We start from the raw sequence: 21,978 nt of genomic DNA on the forward strand, positions 1-21,978 counted from the left end.
ATTCGGGAGCCTTGTGTAGTCCGCAATGTGCATATGGAGGGCGTGTCTCAGTTGCAAATATTTATAGAATTGGGACGAATGTAGGGAGTAGCAGGTTTGGAGCTCCTGGAAGGACAGCATATGGCCCCTAGCCCATACGTCCCCTAGCTGTGAGACACCAATAATGTCCCAAGTTTTAAACCCCTGTAGTCCGCTAACCTCCCGGAGCCAAGCACCATGCCAGAGGGGAGTACACTGGGTCAGCTTACATGTCCATCCGGTGTGTCGCAGCGAGGCCCGCCAGGCCAGTGGCATGGAGTGCATCACATCAGGCAATTGGGATGAAATGAGCCCCCCGTACATCATGGCCTGGATTTTAGCTAGACCAAGTTCGCTCAGCTCAAGCCAGGTCAGACCAGCCTCCATTGAACCAGTCGTGGACTACCAAGAGGCGTACCGCCAAGAAATAGAGATACAAGTGTGTCTTCCCCATACCCCCATCGTAGGAGGGAATCCGGCAAACAGACAGAGCCACGCGGGCCCTTCCTCCATTCCAGAGAAATTTGGTAATTAGACAATCTAGCTCCCGGAACCAAGTCCTGGGGAAACAGAAAGGGGTGTTCTGTAGAACGTAAAGGAATCTGGGGAGGATCATTTTTTTAAACAGGGCCACCCTCCCCAGGGGTTTTAAAGGCAGCGCCTTCCATTTATGGAGATCTTCCCTGGCCTTCCAGACCAACGGAGCCACGTTGAGGGACCAGCCCAGCTCGGGAAGGAGGGTAATCCATATCCCCAAGTATTTAAAGGAGTGACGCCTAAGTGGTATGGTGGACTGCCAATCAAAGCACTCCCTAGAAAGATGCAGAGGGACCAGAACAGATTTCCCGGGATTTAGCCGCAGCCCTGAGGCCTGCTCGAAAGAGTGCAAGATCTGGAGGCAGTGTGGCCCGGGAGAGGCTGGGTCCACCAGGAAGATCAGGACGTCATCCGCATACAATGCGATCTTGTCCGCTTCAGTGTTGGGCCACTCCCATCCGTGGGGATGATTCTCAGCCCGCACCAGGGAAGCCAAGGGCTCCATCGCCAGGGCGAATAGCAAAGGAGAAAGAGGACACCCCTGCCTAGTGCCCCTGGCGATGGGGAAGGCCTCTGACAGTACCCAGTTAACCAGCACCCGTGCTCTCGGGTGAGCGTACAGGACACAAACCAAAAAACAGAAGCAGGGCCCAAACCCCATCTCGGCCAACACGTCCTGTAGGTACGCCCAGTCCACCGAATCAAACGCTTTTTCAAAGTCTATGACGAGGAGCGCTAAGTATGGGGTAAGCAGGTGCCGGTGGGCAAGAGCCAGCTGCAACCTCCGGAGGCAGTGGCGGGTCCCACGCTGAGGCATGAATGCACATTGGTCCGGATGTACCAGTAATGTTAAGTAGGGTTTCAATCGCTGGGCCAGAATGGAGGCATATAACTTCATTTCAGTGTTGAGGAGGGAGATAGGACGGTAATCTGCAGATCTACTGGAGGGCGGCTGGGATTTCGGGAGAACCACAATGGTGGCAATATCCGTTTCCCGTGGAAAGGAACCTCTCTCCACAGCCTCGTGAAATAAGTTGGCCAGGTGGGGCGCCAGGGTTTCCCAGTATGCTGCATAATATTCCAGAGGAAGGTCATCTGGGCCCGGGGTCTTACCCGGGGAGGCCAGGGTGATTGCCTCTTCTATTTGTTTCAATGAGATGGGGCGCTCCAAATCTTTCTGAGCAGCCTTATCCAACCTAGGGAGATGCACCCTACCCCGGTCGAGAAGAGCCGAGATGGACAGCTCAGGGGCGAGCGCTGTGCACAGCCTCCATTAGTAGGCAGTGAAGGTGTTGACCATTGCCACGGGGGCACACTGCACCACTCCAGCCTCATCAACCACCTCCGGGATAATACGATTCACCCTGGGATATGTGGCCAGCCTGTGCAGGATCGTGCCATTCTTGTCCCCCCAACCATAAACTCTAGCCACCGAGGACCTCCAGAGGAGCTTAGCCGCATCCAGGGACCGTTGTCGAATGTCATTTCGAATGTGGGCAAGTTGTCGGGCCTGGGCAGCATCCTCTGATGTGGATAATTGCTGTTCCAAACGGAGCGCCTGCGCTTCCTTGGAAGAAATCTCCTGCAACTGTGATTGCCTCTGGTTCTTAAGCTTCCCTTTAGCAACCCCCCGTATAGTCACCTTCCCCGCCTCCCATAGGGTGCCCGGGGAGGCAACTGAACCCTCATTAGTAGCGAAGTAGTGTTTAAGTTCCTTCCCCACCTCCTTCTTAAATTCTTTGTCTTGGAGAAACCAAGCATTCATCCTCCATGTTTGGTGGGCCGAAGGAGGGGGGACCCCTGTGCTAAGGAGTATTGGAGAGTGGTCGGAAATGCCTCTAGGCAAAATCCGGACGTCTAGAATCTTGGTACATTCGGGCGCGGGGACAAAGATCGCATCAATACAGGCTTGAGTGTGATGGGCCGCGGAGGTATGTGTGAATTGGGTGCTGCGGGGGTGCCATGTGTGCCATGCTTCGCAGAGTCCCAGGGATTCAGACTAGTTCTGCAGCTGTTTCGCGCTCGCCTTTCGGGCAGCAGAGGGAGGACCTGTGGTGTCAAGAGCCGGTGTTAAAACTGCATTAACGTCACCCGCAATAACCATGTTGCCGGTGGGCCGCACGATGGCTTACATTAATGACAACGCAAGCATTGACATGGGGGGAAGTGATAACATGGCACGCATGCGTTTAAGGAAACAAAATTAACAAAATAAATCGTGCTCTGCCTGCTTTTCAAGCGAGTGGTGCTGTCTTATCAGGGAAAAGTGTATGCCGAAATCTAAGCTACGGCAAGCCTTTCCCAGGCATGTACGGTGTAGGTCTAGCCTAACTGAACAAGTATTGGCAGTAAAAGTAATGAAATGAAAGCCGCGAAATGAAATAAAAAAAATTAAAAACGTGAGTGGTGACGCGAGTTGTGCGCTCGCGCGACGGGAAAAAGTGCTGTGCACGTCGCGCGTGCTTGTGCGCGTAATACCAAGCTGGTGGCCGGCCTGGGTAGCACTTTTAAACCACCTACTAAATTTCTCGCAAGAGCAGCGCATGCGCTGACTAACGAGACCTAAAAAACAATGCTTATTGCCAAACACAGGGGACCTCATTTATGAGGATTTGGCATAGGGTAGCCCAGCAAGTCACCTTCTGTGCTGCTCTATGTTAAATTGAAAGGGCAGGAATGCACTGTATTTATCTAATATGGTGCATTCCTGTCCTTTTCCTCAGTGCTGGTGCCGTTTCAGCAGCCTAGCACCAACGCAGGAACCCTGCACTATGGTGCAAGGGTCCCTGTGTTGTAGGCAGAATTGTTTTTGTGCAAGAAGGGGCACCTTCCGGCACACAAATAAACTTGGGTGTTTTTTTCCTCTTTCTGTATGTGCTGCAGAATGCAGCACACATGGAAAGAGGACTAAACGAGGAGAAATCTATTTCTCCTCGTTGAGCATCCTCTTGGGAGGTGTAAGGTTTTGGCGCATCCCCAGATTTACATGGTTTTGAAATTTGGGGAAGCATCAGAATCCATGGGTGTTGTTGGGGGAACACCAACCGCAATGCCCATGGAACGCCTCCCTAATGCAGCGTAAGGCAACGCATCGATTTGCGCTGAATTTGCTTATTCAATATCCAAGATGCCATTCAAAGCGGCTGTGCATGACCTCATAAATATGATATGGTATCGTAATTTGCACCTCCAGAGCGTCACAAAAAGTGATGCTACGGTGGCGCAAGGGCCTCATAAATATGCTCCCAAGTGTATTGGAATGCTGCATCTTAGAGAACAGGCTGCCTGTTAGGTCTCCTAATGGCTGGCTTTGTAGCCACTGAAGTTATGCAACAATCAAATATGTGCAGAGCTTCTGTATTGGTTCTGCTGTGTATGGAACCAAGGACCAATTATGGACCTGACCTGATCGGCACAGACTTGCTCTCCCCTGGTAAAACAAGATCTTTGGGTGGGATTTCTCACGCCAGGGAAAACTCACTGTAAACGCTGCTTAGTTCTTGTTGGGTTTCTCACACCCTCCGCAAAATGTGCATGTCACCTATAGCAGGTTCAGTGAGGATGCTCAAGATGGTATACAGGTCCTGGTTTCAGTTACCACAGGCTGGACAGCAAAATGAAAGCATCCATTTGATTGGCGATAATAGATGGGGCACAGGGATATGGAGATTGAATTTCATAGGATGCAGTTATGTGAGTGAAGGGATTTGCAGTTTTCACTCTGTCAACTTTAGTCATCTGGTCAATAGTAGAGCCATGAAAGCTTAGTTGGGTAACTAGTTTTGCAACCATGCAGGCTTTCTGCGCAAGGCAGAAGGCATGGATTCGAACCATGGCTTATCAAGAGCTGGTGCAAAGACTTCAAGGTAGGAGATGATATCATCCTATTTTTTCGGGTCAAAGATGAGGTGGCCTGCATGATTTTGTATTACTTACACTTCTGCGGGTATGGTTGCTGGGATTTCATCATATATACTGATACTGGAGTCATTGCATGACTTAACCACAGCAGTGTCAAAGGCAATGTAGTTAGGAAGTAGTAATATAACCTCACAAAGAATATGCAAGTGACAGAATATGATTTTAGCGTCATTGCTTATTTGGAATTTGAAGGGCTGATGAATATCAAATGGGACTTCAAGACTGTCTGCTCTTCAAGGAGGAAGGTACAGGATCTATCAATGAAAGCCAACCCGATGTTTAATAAAAGGCGTAAAAAGAGCCCAGGAGTAGGACCTTTTATCTCGGAGTCAATCATAAAAAACTATTTAGTTGTCTCCACTTTTGAACTTTAATGAGACAGTCCTCTACTAGTCTGCTTGAACCCAGATTCCCCTTGATTACTAAGGTGGTTCTGGTTTTCGTGAGCATACTGGTAACAGTTTAAATTGCAACAGCAAAAGAGTCTTGTCAGATATGCCTGATAGACACTGAAAAGCAACCCAAAGGTGATTTTGTTGGTTACATGGCAGTGGAATGCTAGCTTTAGTCAATTTGTGTGATTGGTCGGGAAGAAAAAGGAGCAATACCACTTTCACTCTCCCTGCTAGTCAGTACTCAGGGGCCTCTGTGGAAGCGCTTAGTCACTCATTGGGAGGTTTTAAACTATGAGTTTAGAAGAGGTGTCCCACCAAATTAGTAACCTAGTCTCTTGCTGGGCCAAATCACAGTTTTAATGAAAAAAACATGACCCTAACCCGTAGCAGCAATGGCACAAATTATCAAGCTTTTTCAAGAGAAATGTGTGTCCAGTATTTAAGCAGCACCAAACCAACTTTAAAGATAAGAAAGAAACAAATCAATAAACTTCCAAAATAAATTAAATAAAAAGAAGACTATTTTAATTAGATAAATAATACCAAAATGTGCTAAATCAGATTAAGGAAATGCAGATATGAAATCTTAAAAACCTTTAAGTCAAAAAGACATAAGAGGCTGCATATGCTTGGGGTTGTGTTCAGAGACTGATGGGAATAGAGCTGATGTCAGCCTAGCAGGTTGCACAGGTCAAGAGTTTTGGCTTTCTACTTTTTGTTTTAATGTAGGCCTAAATCCTTCAGTGACCCAAGGCAGAATAAAAACCTGAGGATTATCCCTCGAAGTTGGGTACTATGAATCCGAAGTCCAACTGAAGCCGTCAGTTTTGGTGCCAGAAGTTTAGAGTGGGACACATTTGAAAAACATGATAGTTGAAGTTCTCTCCTCTTCTGGATCACTACCTCTTCCCGCTGTTGTATGCAGCCTTTAAAGGTTGAAACACTCCAGCAGGTCAAGGCAGGCTAGTAGAGCCGACCAGGGCTAGGCCCACATCATCCAGGACAGTAGATAACACATAGAAATTCACCTTTGGAAATGTTAGTTAGTCTTTGCAAGTTTTAGCAGCTGGGAGAATCATAAAATAGAATTTGAAGATTAGTGCAAGCACGTTTGGTGCCATATGAAGCATGTTTGGTGCCTAACTGTTCTTAGTCTGGAAAATCCATGGCAAAGTACCCTAGCCTGACGACACCAGGCTGGTAAAACAACATCTCTGAGCATTCCAAGTAAAATCTGTTGTTACCTGAGGAAAAATGAAGAAATCCAACCAAGTAAATCACCAAGAAAAGGGTAGGAGGAACAAGAAAAAACATAAGGGGAAGGAGAACAAGACGCTTTTATTACTTGCTGTGAAGGTGCGTCCCCGAAGACCCGGCGGAGGCGAGCTGCTTTACAGAAGCATCGCCGGCGTAATGCGCATTTTTAGGTCTCGCTGAGTCAGCGCGCATGCGCTGCTCGGAGAGACTTTAGTAGGTGAGTTTTCAAAGTGCTGCTGAAGGCTGGCAGTTCGCGCGTGCACGCTCGCGTGAACGCAAGTTTGTCGCCAGCCAGCAGCACTTTGAAAACTCACCTACTAAAGTCTCTCCGAGCAGCGCATGCGCGATGACTCAGTGAGACCTAAAAAAGGAGACTGCCTAAACCCAGCATGCTTTAGGTCGATTTCCCTGCTCGATTCTTTAGTTAAGATAGCGGGTCGTATAATCCTGAATAGACTACAGGATAGGGCGGAACCACAAGATATCATGTTAGACCTACAATATGGCTTTTGCCTTGGGATTGGGACAATAGAGTAGAGTCTCAACTTAACTATGCTAATTGGAAAATATGTTAACATCAAAAAGGGAAACATCTACCTAGCGTTTGTTGATCTTTCATCAGCCTTTGATTGCGTTATACATGCTAAACTATAGTCAAAAATGGAAGAAGTGGGGGTGGAGGCACTGATTATCAGTTTTCTGAAAGACCTATATTCAGGATACAAAACCAGGGTTAGATAAAGCATTAGAGGAGAATGTACTGAAGCTTTCAGTGTAGAGACAGGGGTGAGACAGGGATGAGTCCTGGCCCCCTTCTTGTTTTTATTATACATAAACAGTGTGGGTGAGGTACTTGCGGCATCCTCTAAAGAGCTCCCACAAATAGGAACGCACCCTGTACCGGCCCTCCTCTCTGCTGATGATGCCGTTCTTAAGGCTCGTACCCCTCTGCCTCTTCAGTCCTTGCTCTCAAACTTAGTTGAATATATGAAGGAACTTGGCCTCCTAGTCAATCAAACAAAAACCTTCATTGTGAAATGTAGGAGGAATAACAAGACATGCAGAGATATAAAAATAAATGGTACAAATATTGGTTTTACTAATACCTTTTCTTATCTTGGGATTTTATACGACAAGGATGGTCTATGGAATAAGGCCATTGCCAATAGGAAGTTACAATTTAATAAAAAAGTGTGAAACACTTTGCAAAGGCATTGCTAGGTTTAATGTCAATATTTGTTTAAAAAAATCAATTTATAATTTCTTAAAAATCCTTTTAAGTTACAATATGATTTCACTGAAATTCCACCTTTGTTTTGTTGGTACAGACCTACACTGTTTTAGGTAACCCTGGGTGCAGGACTACGCTACGCTACGCTCGCATAGTTTGCGTAGTTTGCGCAACTACGCGCTAAGCGATTTGCACGTAGAACAGTGCAAAAACGCGTTGCGTATCTGGCATTTTTTGCTTGCTCGCGGTCCTCAACGTCAAGTTGGCGACCGCGAGCGAGCAAAATGACATCCCGGCGAGACTTTTTCCTCATTTGCGATCAGCAACATCAAGTTGCCGATCGCGAGCGAGGGAAATAAACCTACCGGCGAGATTCTCAACGCGGGGAGGTCAGGTTTCTCATTGCGAGTAGTCGCGTATGCTCGCGACCGCTCGCGATGAGAAATTACCGATCCGCGTTGAGAAAACTGCCGCTCGAGTACAAATCTAATAGAGCGGCAGAAAACGACCGCTTGCACTGTGCAAGATGCCGTTTGTAATGACTGCACAGTGCGGACAAGCATCCAGCACTGTGCAATCAGTGCGAACAGCATTTACTGCGTAGCTCGCGTAGTGCACTTCAAGTAACTACGCGTAGCGCTACTACGCAAACTACGCCCAGGGTTAGTTTTAGGCAGTTCAGTGATTTCATCAATAATGTCAATTGTTTGGCGATATGCAGGTTTGTCCCTTTATACTACTTGTCTTGTGGGCAGTTTTTTACTATGTTCTTCATGCGTTGGAGAGGTCCCCTTGGACCAAGTGTATACAGATATGTTGGCTTTCTGGGACTCTTGAGACGCTGTATTCGAGGGTGCACTCTCAGCCCTTTAGGTTTCTCAACAAAGCCCTTCGAAATTGGTGACCTTGAGTAAATGTGTGATATTGGATTCTTTTGCTATGTAATCTGTAGAATGTAGTTATACATTTCTTTACAGATTGGAGTGTTATTGTTCATATGAAGGGGAATCCATTATGGATCTGTGAGCAGCAGCTTCTCACTTGAATCAGGGGTGCAATAAAAGAACAGGCTTACCTTGTATTCTTTATAACAAAAAGAAACCAAAACGTTGTCGGCGAGGATGTGATCATAAACCCCTGACAAAACCTCTTACCACAGAGCGGTTGAGTTCAGCCACCCCTAAGACTACACGGTTCTCAATTAAACTCATGGATTTTATTTACAAAAGTACTATATGTTTCTGAAGCAAAGAATAAAGTAGCTTGCCTTGCGCAGACATTACAGAGACAACTACAAGAGTGGAAAAAAGGTGAAGTTAAAGATGAACAGGTAAAAGTGTTTAAAGAGGAAGCAGGTGGTGGAAGGTTGGCCAGAAAAACAAATTTGTGAATGAAGATTGCAAATGATTTTGGGAGGAACTTTCTCTGGCTGATAAGTTATTAAGTGGCACAAGAGTAGTACCACTGGTAGACATGAGAAAACAATTATAGATTTATATCATGAATGACATTTCAGAACTTCAGGAGTAAGAATAGACTCAAAGAATTGTAGTGGTGGCCTGGAATAGTCATGGAAGTGAAACGCAGTGTAAGAATGTATGTGGATTGTGACTGTGCTGACTAGTCATAAAGGAATATGAAACCTCCTTTATGCCCTGCTCCAAGTCTTGACATGGCATAAGAAACTATTGGTATTGATATTATGGGTCCGGTCGTAGATGAGTGATAACCATACTTTTGTCTTGGCAACAACTGAATAGTTCTCAAAGTGGCCTGAAGTAACATTGAACTGGCTGATAACATCTAATATTAGAAGGTTCTGGCTGAGATTATTCAAAGAGAAGCTATACCTGAGAAAGTTATCACTGCTAATGGTGCTGAGTTCATGGATGAAGAAGTAAACTATTTTTTAAGACAGAATGGGGTGGAACACAAGGTCACGTCTGTGTATCATCCCAAAGGAAATGGTAAAGTGGAAAGGCTTAATTGTGTTATTGTAGGGATACTACAGAAGGCTATGAGCAAAGGAGTGGATTCCCAAAGTAAGAATGAGAATCTAGATGTATCATATAACCTCTACTGTCACAGGTTACAGTCTCTTAATCATGAGGGGATGCGTTCCTTTCACAAAAGACAATCATAGGTGGTTGTCGTAGTCTAGAAAGTTGGAGTCGTCAGCAGACGTGGTGAAAAATAACACTAAAAAGGGTTAATGTTCATATAAACATTCCTATGATAAGAGAATTAGTGCAAAGGTTTCCAAACAGGAAAAAAGAGACAAGATGAATGTTATGAAATCAGATAAGGTGTGGAAAGGAGAGAGTTTGTTTTTGGACCGTTGGAGGTTAAGGGAGTTTTTCAGGAGTCAGCCTGGATTAGCGATGGAAGGGTTTAGCACATGAGAAGAACTGCTAAATGTAGGTATGAGTAGAATGAGATTAAGGGTTATGATGAATTTATGGAAACGCACAGAAATTATTATTGGTTGATAGATGAGTGTGTTGACTCTAGTTGGAATGGGAATCCCAGTGCTGGAGAGAGAGGATGGTGGAAGTGAACCTTTGATTGATCAAGAAAGTGGAGGCAGCTCTCATTAGGAGTAAACATAGACATTATATGTTAGACTTGGCATCTTTTGGCGTATTTCCCCTGAGTTTTTGCTTTCTGACCTCCCGGTTTTGACTCAGTGTTTGCTGGCGTAGTGTTTCTGCGCACTTTTCTCACTGCTGATCAGTGGTAATGTGCAAGTGCTCCTGTGGTAAATTGTGTTATGGATTGGTGTTTCCATGATTGGATATTTGATTTAATTGTTAGTCCCTAGTAAAGTGCACTGAGTGTGCCAGGACCTGTGAATCAAATGCTACTAGCGGGCCTGCAGTACTGATTGTGCCACCCACGTGAGTAGCCCTGAAAAGGTAACTCAGACCCACCATTGTGGAGTCTACGCGCAGTTTGTAACTGCCATGTCGACTTGCCCAGTGCACACACACTTGCCAGTCCCTCACCTTCCCTTTTCTTAAATGTCAGCCTCCCCTAAGGTAGTCCCTAGGTACCCCTGTGGGCCTTGTGCAGTGTATGTGAAAGGTAGGACATGCCCTGGTGCGTGTGGCATGTCCTGACAGTGAATTACAGTCAATTTCGTTTTTTCGCTATTGCAAGGCTACCTGTTCCCATAGGACAGAATGGGGAGTTTATTTATAACATCTTATACACATAACTGGCCCAGGGAATTGGGTAGGAAAATAAAGTTTAGTATGCCTGAACTCAGAATCTAAATATGCATCTTTTAGTGAAGGTGATTTTTACATTCTGTTTTTTGAAAATACCACTTTTAGACAGTAGGTATTTTCTTGTTCAGTTGTCCCGTGTGCCTCTGCTGGAATGTGGATTGCCTGTCTGGGTTTTGGATGACAGGAGGTTGGGGAGCAGGAATGGCGCCAGATAGTCTAGGTGGGTCAGGAAAGGGTTGTATAGACCTGGGCTGTAATTGGGGAAGGAGGAGGAGATTTACTTGCACCTCAAAGGACCTGTTCTGCCTCTGACCATGCAGTCTCCACCTCCTGCCAGGAAGTCACACCAGAGAAGGCAGAACTGATTCTGGCTAGGCATAGACACACTCTGCCTAAGAGATCAAAGGATTTTGGGATATAAATACTGGGGCCCAGACCCCTGAACTTTAGAAATCTTTTGGACCAAGAAGAAGAGCCGGAGAAGCTGTGAGGAGGAACTACCATTTTGCTGAGTGCTTTGCTGTGTTGGCCTGCAGTGGCTGCTTCTGTCTTGGGCAGTGAAAGGACTGGACTGAAATTTCTGCAATCTACTTTTGTGAGTTTCTCCAAGGGCTTGAGGTAGAGCTTGCCCCCTGTTCAAGAAGTCCCAGGAAAAGCAAAGACTTCAGGTTCTTCTGCCCTCAGAACTGGAGACTGTGTGTTTTGTGCTTCAACAGATGAAAAGCAACCCGACGGCGTCTACGACGCCTCTGCCGACTCCGTGTCCTGAAGGTACAGCAGAGGGCACCACCACAGCGCTGCACAGCGACCCTGGTCTTACTAACAAGGCCTGCTGATGCCGCCACCGAGCCGCTGCTCGCACCGCGACCTGTGGGCACCGCACTCCGCACAGCCTCACTTCACTACGAGGCCTTGGTATCCCAGACGACACCGCTCCACACCGAAATGGCCGCCGCTGCTTGCACCCTGGTTTGAGGGCACCGCTCGTAAAGTTACCCAACGCACCGCTCTCATCACACACCGCAGCCTTGGCCTACCGACTCCGGCGCCATCGACTCCAGCTCGTCAGCTGACGACAGTGCTACAGCAACGACAATGACGCTGCTTGCACCGCGACCTGCCAGCACCACGACGAGCACCGCATTCACTTCACACCGTGACCCTGGTCTCACCGACAACGCCATCTGTCGCCGCCACCGAGCCGCTGCTCGCACCGTGACCTGAGGGCACCCATGCCACACCGCTGCACTTCGCACCGCAGCACCCGACGCCTGCTGACGCCAGCGCTACTGACTTCAACAGAGAGCAGTTCGATCTGCAACGCGTGTGACATAGAGGGCCCCGACGACTCATGCACCTACCTCCGATCCCACGCCTGCGGATGCCGTGCTTTCGGAAGCTCAATGAGAGGTCGCTGACGCCCTGCATTTCTAAAAGGTACTGTTTGCGTGTCTTCCCGACACCGTAACTGGCCCGCGACACCGTGGTCAGCCAGAACTGTTTGGATTTCGTTGCTCACGACACCATGATAGCCCCGAACAGAGCTATCAACATTAAGGAACTGTTTTTCAAGCACATTTTGATAACCGAAGATTTTTAAGTACTGTACTGTGGATTTTCATCATTTTTGGTCTTGTCCTAAGTATATAAAAATATTAGATATTTTTCTAAACTGGTGTAGTGTCCTTTTGTAGTGCTTACACTGTATTACTGTTGGTTAGGTGCAAATGCTTTACACACTGCCTCTAAGATAAGCCTGACTGCTCGTGCCAAGGGGGTGAGCAGGGGTTATTTTAGGAGTGTAACTCCCTTATCCTGACTAGAGTGGTGGTTTCGGCCTTGCTTTGGCACATGCCCTAGCCTACCAAAAATCCCATTTCTAACATTATATTAAGCGCCCTTCTTAACTAGAAGATTACGTTCAATAGTTAGACTCTGGAACTATATTTTCATAGTCGATTTTGTTGTTCCTTAGTTTTTAGTACTATTTTATTGTATTCATATTTTTTAAATAGTAGTTATAATTATGAATGGCTAGTAAATCTGCATTACAGTTTGTGTTTATATTCAAACCTCTTACGAAACGGATTTGTGGTGTTGGGTCCTCTTCCTGTGTTACGTACTTTGTAAAATGTGGTTATGTTTAGAGTGTTATTGTTCAAACGAAGGGGAACTCATTATGGACCTAGGAGTAGCAGATGTTCACTCGCACCTGGGTTACAATAAAGGTTTAAGCTTATACCATGCACGGTGATCTGTATTAAAAACAATAGAGATCAAAAAACTAGACCTGACTGGCCCTACGGCCCGGACGGTGGAAACCTGGCACAGGCTCCAGCGGCGCATGGGTTGGCATGGGCGGCTGACTAAGGCCACCCCACTCTGGGAGCCTGATTGGGGCGTCTGAGCACCTGCGCAGGTTTCGATAAATGGGACCTTATTGGCATCTCTACGGTGGGGGATGTATGGATTAAAGGCAAAAAGGCGTCATTCGCGGACCTTCAGCTGACATACTAACTCGCGCCCTCAGAATATTATCGATATCTTCAAATCAGCCATGCTATCGACGGTGCTCACCCCGCCGGCACCCCCCTCCCGGACTCCTCTCGAGGACAGGCTGCTGCTGGATCCCATGGACCGCAGGGCTATCTCTTTGACCTAAAGAAAGATAGTTAATAATCGTACCGACCCAATGCATAAACTGCGGGCCAGGTGGGAGGCAGACTTGGGGGAAATGGCTGATGATGACTGGATTGACGCTCTAGCTTCCCCTCGTGAGGTGGCGATACCGATGCGACTTCGCCTGGTTCAACTCAAAATTCTGCACCGGGTGTATTTCGATGCCAAACTGTTGTATAAATTGGGTAGATGTCCAGACGCACTCTGCCTACGGCACTGTCACCAGACAGGTACATTTCTGCACATACTATGGGCATGCCCCCACATTCAGCAATACTGGATAGAAGTCACCCGACAGATAGTGAGGGTGATAGCTAAACCTGTCGCCCCTTCCCCCCAACTCTGCCTCCTTAATGTGTGGGATGATACAGACCTCACTCAGGTGGAACAGGAGTGGGTGGCGGGGGGTTGGGCCATTGCTAAAAGGAACATTGCCCAGAAGTGGGGAGTAGGCACCATGCCGCGGCTGCGCGACTGGGCCACAGATATGGATCAGGCCATGGTGGCGGAGAAACCGGTTTACAAAAGTAGAGGCTGTCCGCGGAGGTGGGATCGCAAGTGGGGGCGCTGGAATAAATATCGGGGAGACATTTGTATCTCTCCAACAGTGGAACTTAGTAGGGAGAGACAAGCTATGCTAGATCAAGTAGGGGCAAACGCTGTGACCTAATAGCTCAAGACCACCATTCAAATGCTGTGTATGGGGAGCTCCCCGATCCTAATATGTGTATGTGACCACCTCTGTAATGTTTTACTGATCGGTTTGATTCCAGGCATACTGCCCTGGGTGTATGGCTTGCTGTCTCCAAAGTCTGGATGTGTATTTTACCTGCGAAGGAGTTATTTAAGTGTCATTACTGCTGCAATGTTGTGGTTTTTATTTTCAATAAAATTGTTATTTAAAATAAAAAAAATGGAGATCACAGAATGTTCTTTATTTTCCTTATCAAGTGGACGTTTCGTGGTCTTTCATCATTCCGCCGTTGGCCAATTCTATTCCATGAATGTTGCTGCCTTTCTTGTAATATGAGTTCTATAAGCATACTTCTCTGTTCAGTGTTTTTGTTGTGAAGAATTAATTCCAACCACAGAGGTGAATAATTGAATGTACTTACATTTGTAGTCCTCCATATCGATTGATGATGGTCATCATTTGTGTTTTGTCCTGATATAGGTGGTGTCAAAAATTAAAAGGTCCACACAGATTTATGTAAGCATATTTTATGGAGGATAAAAGGCCTATGACCACAGTTTCTAGACTGTATAAAATTGAACTACTGTACTGGATCGATATTGTTTCTATAGCCCATTTTTAATTTGTGTGCATGTTTGGGTATATATGTAGTGTGAAAGTCCTTAAGAGGTTTTTTTAACGCAACATGAATTGTATTGTTGGTGTTCTAGTTAAGAATATTACATTATTTAATGTTTACTGGGAAATAAATTGGGATTTATCATTTTGCAATATCTGTATGCTATTGTTGTCACAACCAAATTAAAATATTTTTTGTTTGGTATATTACAGTGAGCTGGGTTTCCTTCTGTTTTTACTAGTTGTCTCTCTATGCTGCCAGATCTGGTTTGCTGGTGAGGCAATATGTGAGGTCAACTGTGATGCCAATGATTGGCATTGGTGATGCCATATGCGACATGTACATGAGCAATGCACTGGGGTCATGATTTGGTTAGTGATAACTAGCAATTCTCTGTGTTTAAAAAAAAAAAAAATAACAATCATAACCATAACTATAACTGTATTTGGCTTTTCAGTTACTATATGTAAATAAATAAACCCACATATTATATACTAAAAAATGGTATTCAAAAATGCAAAACTGTAGACCTTTAGCCAACAACAGTATCCTTCCAGAGCCAGGTAATACTTGATCCATGGGACCTACCACCACACAAGAGCAGAGTTGTACTTCTAGAGACAACACAATAATCAAATTAATTAGGAACGCCAAACACGTAACGTAGGAAAACTAACTAGTAATTCAGTAACAATGGAAAGGCAAGTACCAGTTAAAAAAAAAAAAACTTGTTTAAAAGAAAATTACTGCTCCATTCTACAAAAAATTGCTTTAGGGGACCAGGCCAATGCGATATGAGAGAACGGCTTAACAGGGTTTCACTATTCCCTGTATGTCTAAGCTTGCGTCTGAAATGTTGAGTGAATAATGTAGTAGAATGTTGGTGTGGAGTGGAAACTTGGAGATGGGGACAATTGGTGGGAGGAAGAGCCTTTATTAAGGATAGGTACCAGACACTGAACCAAAGTACCCAACATGAAATAAAAAAACGTACCTGCTACCTGAGTGGCTCCAAAACAAATGTAGAAAAGGGCTCAACCTAACATTTGATTCATTAACCTAATCGATAGATGAGGAGTCTGAAAAAATATGGCACACTGCACTACCAGTGCAATGGTACCGTCGATTAAAAGGTTGCACGCAACAGTTGCGTGAAAAACACAAATCATAACTGTTTTCTGACCAATAAAACACGGTTGACAAACGTCCTCTCTTGCACTCACCCCGCGCAAGTCCACTCATAACAATGAAAACAAGACTGTAGTAGTAATGAAGCATGCGTGCGCTCACTGAATGGAACTAGTAATGACCACATCGCTTAGTGTTATCAGAAATTACCACACACGAGCCCAATTGCATTATTGAAGCAATACGTATTTCGCTCTCCAAACTACGTTTTCGGAACTGATAAGTTGGCTTTGTTCTTCTGTCCGTAAATGACTATTGACCATGTGTTTTTTCCGTTTCGTGTCGTTTTTGCAGAGCCAGGTATGGTGGCCACTGGCTTTTAGATGTTGCAGAATACGTGTATGTCAATGTTGTCCTGTTGCAGGGTTAACTGTCTATATGATTGCAGAGCCCATCATGCTACCACCGGTATCTAGTCAAGCTACATTTGCCTATTTCTCTCGTGGTTACCAGCTTAGGCTGTACAATTTAAAGGGCGTATCGGTTTTTATAGAACGTGTACCTGTGAAACGAGACAGATCCCCGAATGCCTTGCCCCTGTCGGTTGGAGCAGTTGACGGCCGCGCAACAGATCACCATCTCCGTGAAGCTTGTGCAAGATTACCGGTGAGACACTAAAAAGGGACAACAGCTGGGTGGGAGCAGCAGATTTGATTTTCCGTACATCAAGGTGGCGGCGCTCTTTCACTTGGCAGCTGTTTAATCCGGAAGTACTTATAAAATTCCGTACAACATGGCATCCTCCTCACACGTAGTAGTGGTATATAATGATGCAAATAACCCAGTAACTTGTATGTTGAGCATAAGCTAATTTAAAGTTAGGCCGCTCTGTGCTAAACATGTTATTGTGCGTTCGTTCATCTGGTGTTCCGAAAAGGACTACATCACGGACTACCAACAACAAGCCTACCAGTAGCCAATATTTTTTTTAACTGTTATAGACAATCGAACCATGCATCATTACGCTGGGCGAGTTGTCGCAAATATTGTCACTAATGTACCGCGAACAACGATAGACTAATACCAAGATGTGTCAGGTGGTAACTTACCAGTGTCGCATTTACTACAAAGGACCCGGTAAATAAACAGAAAAAGACGATTTACGATGTAGAGACAGTGCTAGAATGCTTCTTTAATCATTTGGGGTTGTCTTGGCATACTGGAGGGACAATTCGGTAGGGCTGTACCGGAACCTGCTTCCGGCTCAACAATACCTACTACCACTGCAATCCGATCAGTTGCCACTTCGGTTTCAGCACCGATTCTAGTTACTAAGGATAGTCGCGTAAATCCCAAATTAGTACACGCTGACTAATGATCTGCTAATTGTACTGTTTGCTATTAACTGATAGGACTTTAATAGTGGACTTCTTATATAGACTATATTAAGAGTGTTTCTCAGGGCTCATAATTTAGAAACAACCCATTCGAAGATGGCCGCTACCCCCGGCTGCAGGACTAGAGGGCCCTAACCGCGTACGTTAAACATATATATTTCTAAAACGATTATAGCTTTCCGGAATATGTACAGTATCAAAATAGAGACGGGCTACGTTTAGAGCGGCTTGTGCTAATTTCACTCTGCTCTGACGAATCGGTCCTGTTCGCTCGATCAACGAATGTACCCCTATTCTTTCCACTCAAAGGCTAGCTAATTGCTGTTAGAGATACGTGCGTCTGCCCTTCTTCCTACTTCCGGTATTACAGCTGATCTTAAATGACCTGACCCCACCGCCTCCTTGTTGGCTTCACACAGACGTGGATTCTGATTGGATAAGTGTGCTTCCTGGTAGACAAATCCAATGATTCTATTCGTCAATTATTGTACGTACTATGCTGCTTTCTGGATAGGCTGAAGCCCTATCCTGTTATCTAAGTGGTCTTCTAGAAGTCGGAGGTGGAAGACCTTTCAAACAGCTGGGAATGATGGACGCAGGTAAGCTGGTGGGACCAGTAATTGACAGCTCAAGGGGGTGTGTCAAGGGCAATGACAGTGTTAATGCCTTCAGGGGAAAGAGGCATAATTGCCAAAGCGTTTGAAGCCAGGACCCTTCCACATGGACATCGTCAGAGGGCGTTACTCACCTCATTGCTCCGTACTTTCTACGATTCTCGTTTCTATGGCACCTGTATTGGAAATTGAAAGATTGTGCTATTTCATCTGATCTCACTGATATCTGCACTAAAGGGTCTGCCAGAGGGTATTTGATTAACGGCGTTGCCCACTGAAGTGATTGAGCAATAAGTCTGTCAGCTGCTAACCCACAAAGGGGTGTGGCATTATTTGCTAGTTGACATACGTGTGCTTCTTTTAACCATCAGGGGGGTAAGCAGTACGGCTTGTTATTAGACTGCGCGAAGTAGGGATGCTGGTGGCCGAAAGGAAGTGGAACATTGCGCAGGGTCATAGGCGAATATAGTCAACGAGTGATTGGAGGATTAGCTAGTTTTCGAGAGCCTATGTAAACTGATATCGCATCCTGATATAGTGTTCTTTAAAAAGGCTTGTCTTTAGCTGTTTTCTAAATTGGGGCAGAGTTACATCGAAAAACAAAAAATAAACCAAACGTATCTCCAGATGAGCACTTGAGGACTTAGAGGATGCTGACATGAAAAATCACATATATGGGGATGGTATCCGAACTTTCATATTCACTCACTCGTCCACTTGTACTATCCTCTCAGTGAGTTAGACACCCACTAAAGAGACCTGTCTATAACCTACATGTCACTCATGCTTTAGCACTACATGTTCTGTGATTGATGAATTCGTGTACAAGTCTCACCCACTGGATCTGTTCTGTGGTGACTGGACGATTGCACTTGCTACCTTCTGTGAGATACCAAAGCTTGCTTTGCTACTGCCATCGTGTGCCTGATCCGTGAAGAAGCAAAGCTTCCTCTGTAGCTGCCTGATTTGTATGTGTTCTGTGATGGGGGAAGCTTGTGCTTTGTTGCCTTCGCATTATCCTGCATCTGAAGGATAAAAGCTTACACTGTTCTGTCAGAGGTGTACTTGATCTATGAAGAAGGGGTCTTTTCACTAGTGTTGCCCCAATGTTTCGAAAAAGCAAAGGATATATTGAATGCACCCTATGAGCAAGGTACTATTTAGCAATATTTGATGTGGGCTACTGAGATCTATAGTCCTGAGAAATGGGCCTGGCCCCATAGGGACAATATTCAAGCACAGAAACACGTTGACGGAAAACAGAAACAGGCTCCTCTGCTTAGTTATCCTGTTTTAATCTGTTGTTGGGAATACACCAGTAAATAACTTTTAGCTAACCCACGCACCATTTTAATATAGGCATGACAGTTTAACAACATAAGGAACATGACCTCAACCCATCTAGGTACCCCATAAATCAGAGACTGTACACTAATTGAACAGTAGTACTCTTGGATACTTTCTAGTGCTACAGATGGAACCCACTGTTGAAGCATACCACGCTAGGTATAGCTGTTCTGCAACTATGCTGATGACACTCAGCTCATTGTCTGCCCTGAGGGTACTGCCCAATCCCATCAGGAATTTCAATATACCCTGAAGTTTATTTGAAACTGGATGTCCACTAATTCCCTCAAGCTAAACACAGATACAACTGAGCTGATTATTTTCAACTACAGGACGGCTCTCTGGGCCAACACTTGACACTGGCCTTCTAAGCTTGGCTCCCCCCTTCACTGCAATCTCTATCAAGACTCTGGGCATTGTTGTAGGCAATCAACTGTCCATGATTCCCCAGATCAAGGCAGACACGCCAAAGTGCGTTGGCACATTAACTCCATTAGGAAGATTGCTCCTCTTCTGTCACTCTAGGCCTTGAAAGGAGCTATTGCAGCAGTAATTGTGCCCCGCCTGAATCATGCAAATTCCCTGTATTTGGGTCTCCCTGCAACTTCTTCATACAAACTACAAATTATTCAAAATACAGCAGCAAGGATAATCTGTAAACTGTATAGACATATGCATATCTCTCTTGCCTTAATGAAGCTTCACTGGCTCCCCGTCGAACAGAGAGCTCTTTTTAAAATGGCTCGTATTATTTACAAATCCATTCAGGATCATGCTGCTCCAGCCATTGTAGCAAACAGAATTAAGAGGCCTGTTCCTACCTGAGTGTAGTATCTTCCTGTTGTGGTTATAATGTTCCAGCTGCTCAGCCAGTGTGAGTGTTCTCTATGGAATGTTGGTGTGATGGACATAAGTGGAATACTTCGATGCCTGGTGTGAGTGTTGACAGTTGGAAGATGGGCTGAGCAGCAGGGAGGCTGCTCCTGGTGGAACTGCTACCACTGATGTTATGGACTTAATAAATAACTCACAAAGACGTTTCTTAAGTAGGTGCTATAGACTAGTAGCACTTCTATTTACGCACCACCTCTGTTTTTAGCCACAACAGAATAAAATCAAGCTTCAATCAATCAATCAATTATTGGTCAAGCAGACAGGTCTTGAGTAGCCTCCTGAAGGTCAGCAGGTCTTGGGTCTGTCATAGGCTCAGTGGGAGGGTGTTCCAGGTCTTGACAGCGAGGTGGGAGAAGAATCTCCCGCCGGCGGTTGTCTTCGGATGCGAGGGACGGTGGCGAGTGCGAGGTCGGCGGAGCGGAGCTGGCAGTTGGGAATGTAGAAGGAAAGTCGTCTGTTGAGGTAGGCTGGGCCGGTCTTGTGGAGTGCCTTGTGTGCGTGGATGAGGAGCTTGAAGGATATCCTCTGGTTGACGGGGAGCCAGTGCAGGTTTCTCAGGTGGGGGGTGATGTGGCTGTGGCGAGGTACGTTGAGGATCAGTCATGCAGATGCATTTTGGATGCGTTGCAGTCTTTTGCTGAGTTTGGCCGGGGCTCCCGCATAGAGGGCGTTTCCGTAGTCGAGTCTGCTGCTGATGAGGGACTGGGTGACTGTTCTTCTTGTATCTGTCGGGATCCACCTGTAGATCTTGCGGAGCATGCAGAGGATTTTAAAGCAGGAGGAAGAGATGGCGTTGGCTTGCTTGGTCATGGAGAGCGTTGAGTCGAGGATGATTCCCAGGTTGCATGCGTGGTCGGTGGGTGTCGGGGCTGCCCCCAGTGCCGTCGGCCACCAGGAGCCGTCCCAGGCTGAAGGGTTGGAGCCGAGAATGAGGACCTCTGTCTTGTCCGTGTACAACTTCAGTCGGCGGATCTTCATCCAGTCGGCGACGGCCTTCATTCCTTCGTGGAGGTTGGATTTGGCGGTGATGGGGTCCTTGGTGAGGGAAAGGATCAGTTAAGTGTCGTCGGCGTAGGAGATTATGTTGAGGTCGTGCTGTCGGGCGACGTGTGCTAGCGGGGCCATGGAGATGTTGAACAGTGTCGGGCTGAGGGAAGATCTCTGGGGTACGCCGCAGATGATCTCGAAGGCTTCGAATCAGAATGGGGGGAGGCGGACGCTTTGGGTTCTGCCGGAGAGGACGAGGTGGTCCATTCCAGAGCCTTGTCTCGGATCCCTACGGCATGGAGGTGTGCGTGTAGTGTGCGGTGGCAGACGGTGTCGAAGGCGGCGGAGAGGTCCAGGAGGATGAGGGCCGCGGTCTCACCGTTGTCCAGCAGGGTCCTGATGTCGTCGGTGGCGGTGATGAGGGCAGTCTCGGTGCTGTGGTTGCTGCGGAACCCTGACTGGGAAGGGTCCAGGATTCTGTTTTCTTCGAGATATCGGGTTAGCTGTCTGTTGACGATCTTCTCGATGACCTTGGCCGGGAATGGAAGCAGAGAGATGGGCCGGAAGTTCTTGAGGTCTCTTGGGTCCGCCTTGGGTTTTTTGAGTAGGGCATTGATCTCGGCGTGTTTCCAGCTCTCTGGGAATGTCGCGGTCTCGAAGGAGAGATTGATGACGTTGCGCAGATGGGGTGCGATGGAGCTGCTGGCTTTGTTGAAGATGTGGTGCGGGAATGGGTCTGACGGGGAGCCGGAGTGGATTGTGCTCATGGTCTTGATGGTGTCATCGATGCTCGCCTTGGTCCAGGCTAGCAGGGGGTCGTGGTCGATGGTGTGCGGAGAGTCAGTTGTGTTGATGTCTGTTGGGGCCGTCTGGGTGTTGAAGCGGTCGTGGATGTCTGCTATCTTGCGATGGAAAAAAGTGTCGAGGGAGTCGCACAGGGCTTGCAACTGCAGGATGTCGTTGGTGTTGGAGCTGGGGTTGGAAAGTTCCTTCACGATGTTGAAGAGCTCCTTGCTATTGTGTGTGTTGT

At 46.4% G+C, this 21,978-nt stretch overlaps 2 protein-coding genes across 2 annotated transcripts in view; one reads left to right on the forward strand and one right to left on the reverse strand.

Annotated features, from left to right (window-relative positions):
- THAP4 (THAP domain containing 4) overlaps positions 1 to 16,454 on the reverse strand; it is a 387,734-nt gene extending 371,280 nt beyond the window's left edge. The window contains exon 1 of the mRNA XM_085634166.1: positions 16,272 to 16,454. Within this exon, the coding sequence (XP_085490292.1) occupies positions 16,272 to 16,348 (77 nt within the window). The 5' untranslated portion in view covers positions 16,349 to 16,454. The remainder of the gene's footprint in view (positions 1 to 16,271) is intronic.
- A 1,025-nt stretch (positions 16,455 to 17,479) lies between these two features.
- The window catches only part of ATG4B (autophagy related 4B cysteine peptidase), a 362,353-nt gene continuing 357,854 nt past the window's right edge, over positions 17,480 to 21,978 (forward strand). Inside the window, exon 1 of the mRNA XM_085634168.1 lies at positions 17,480 to 17,705. Within this exon, the coding sequence (XP_085490294.1) occupies positions 17,693 to 17,705 (13 nt within the window). The 5' untranslated portion in view covers positions 17,480 to 17,692. The remainder of the gene's footprint in view (positions 17,706 to 21,978) is intronic.

This window comes from Triturus cristatus, chromosome 11 (genome assembly GCF_964204655.1).
Source record: "Triturus cristatus chromosome 11, aTriCri1.1, whole genome shotgun sequence".
NCBI classification, from domain to species: Eukaryota; Metazoa; Chordata; class Amphibia; order Caudata; family Salamandridae; genus Triturus; species Triturus cristatus.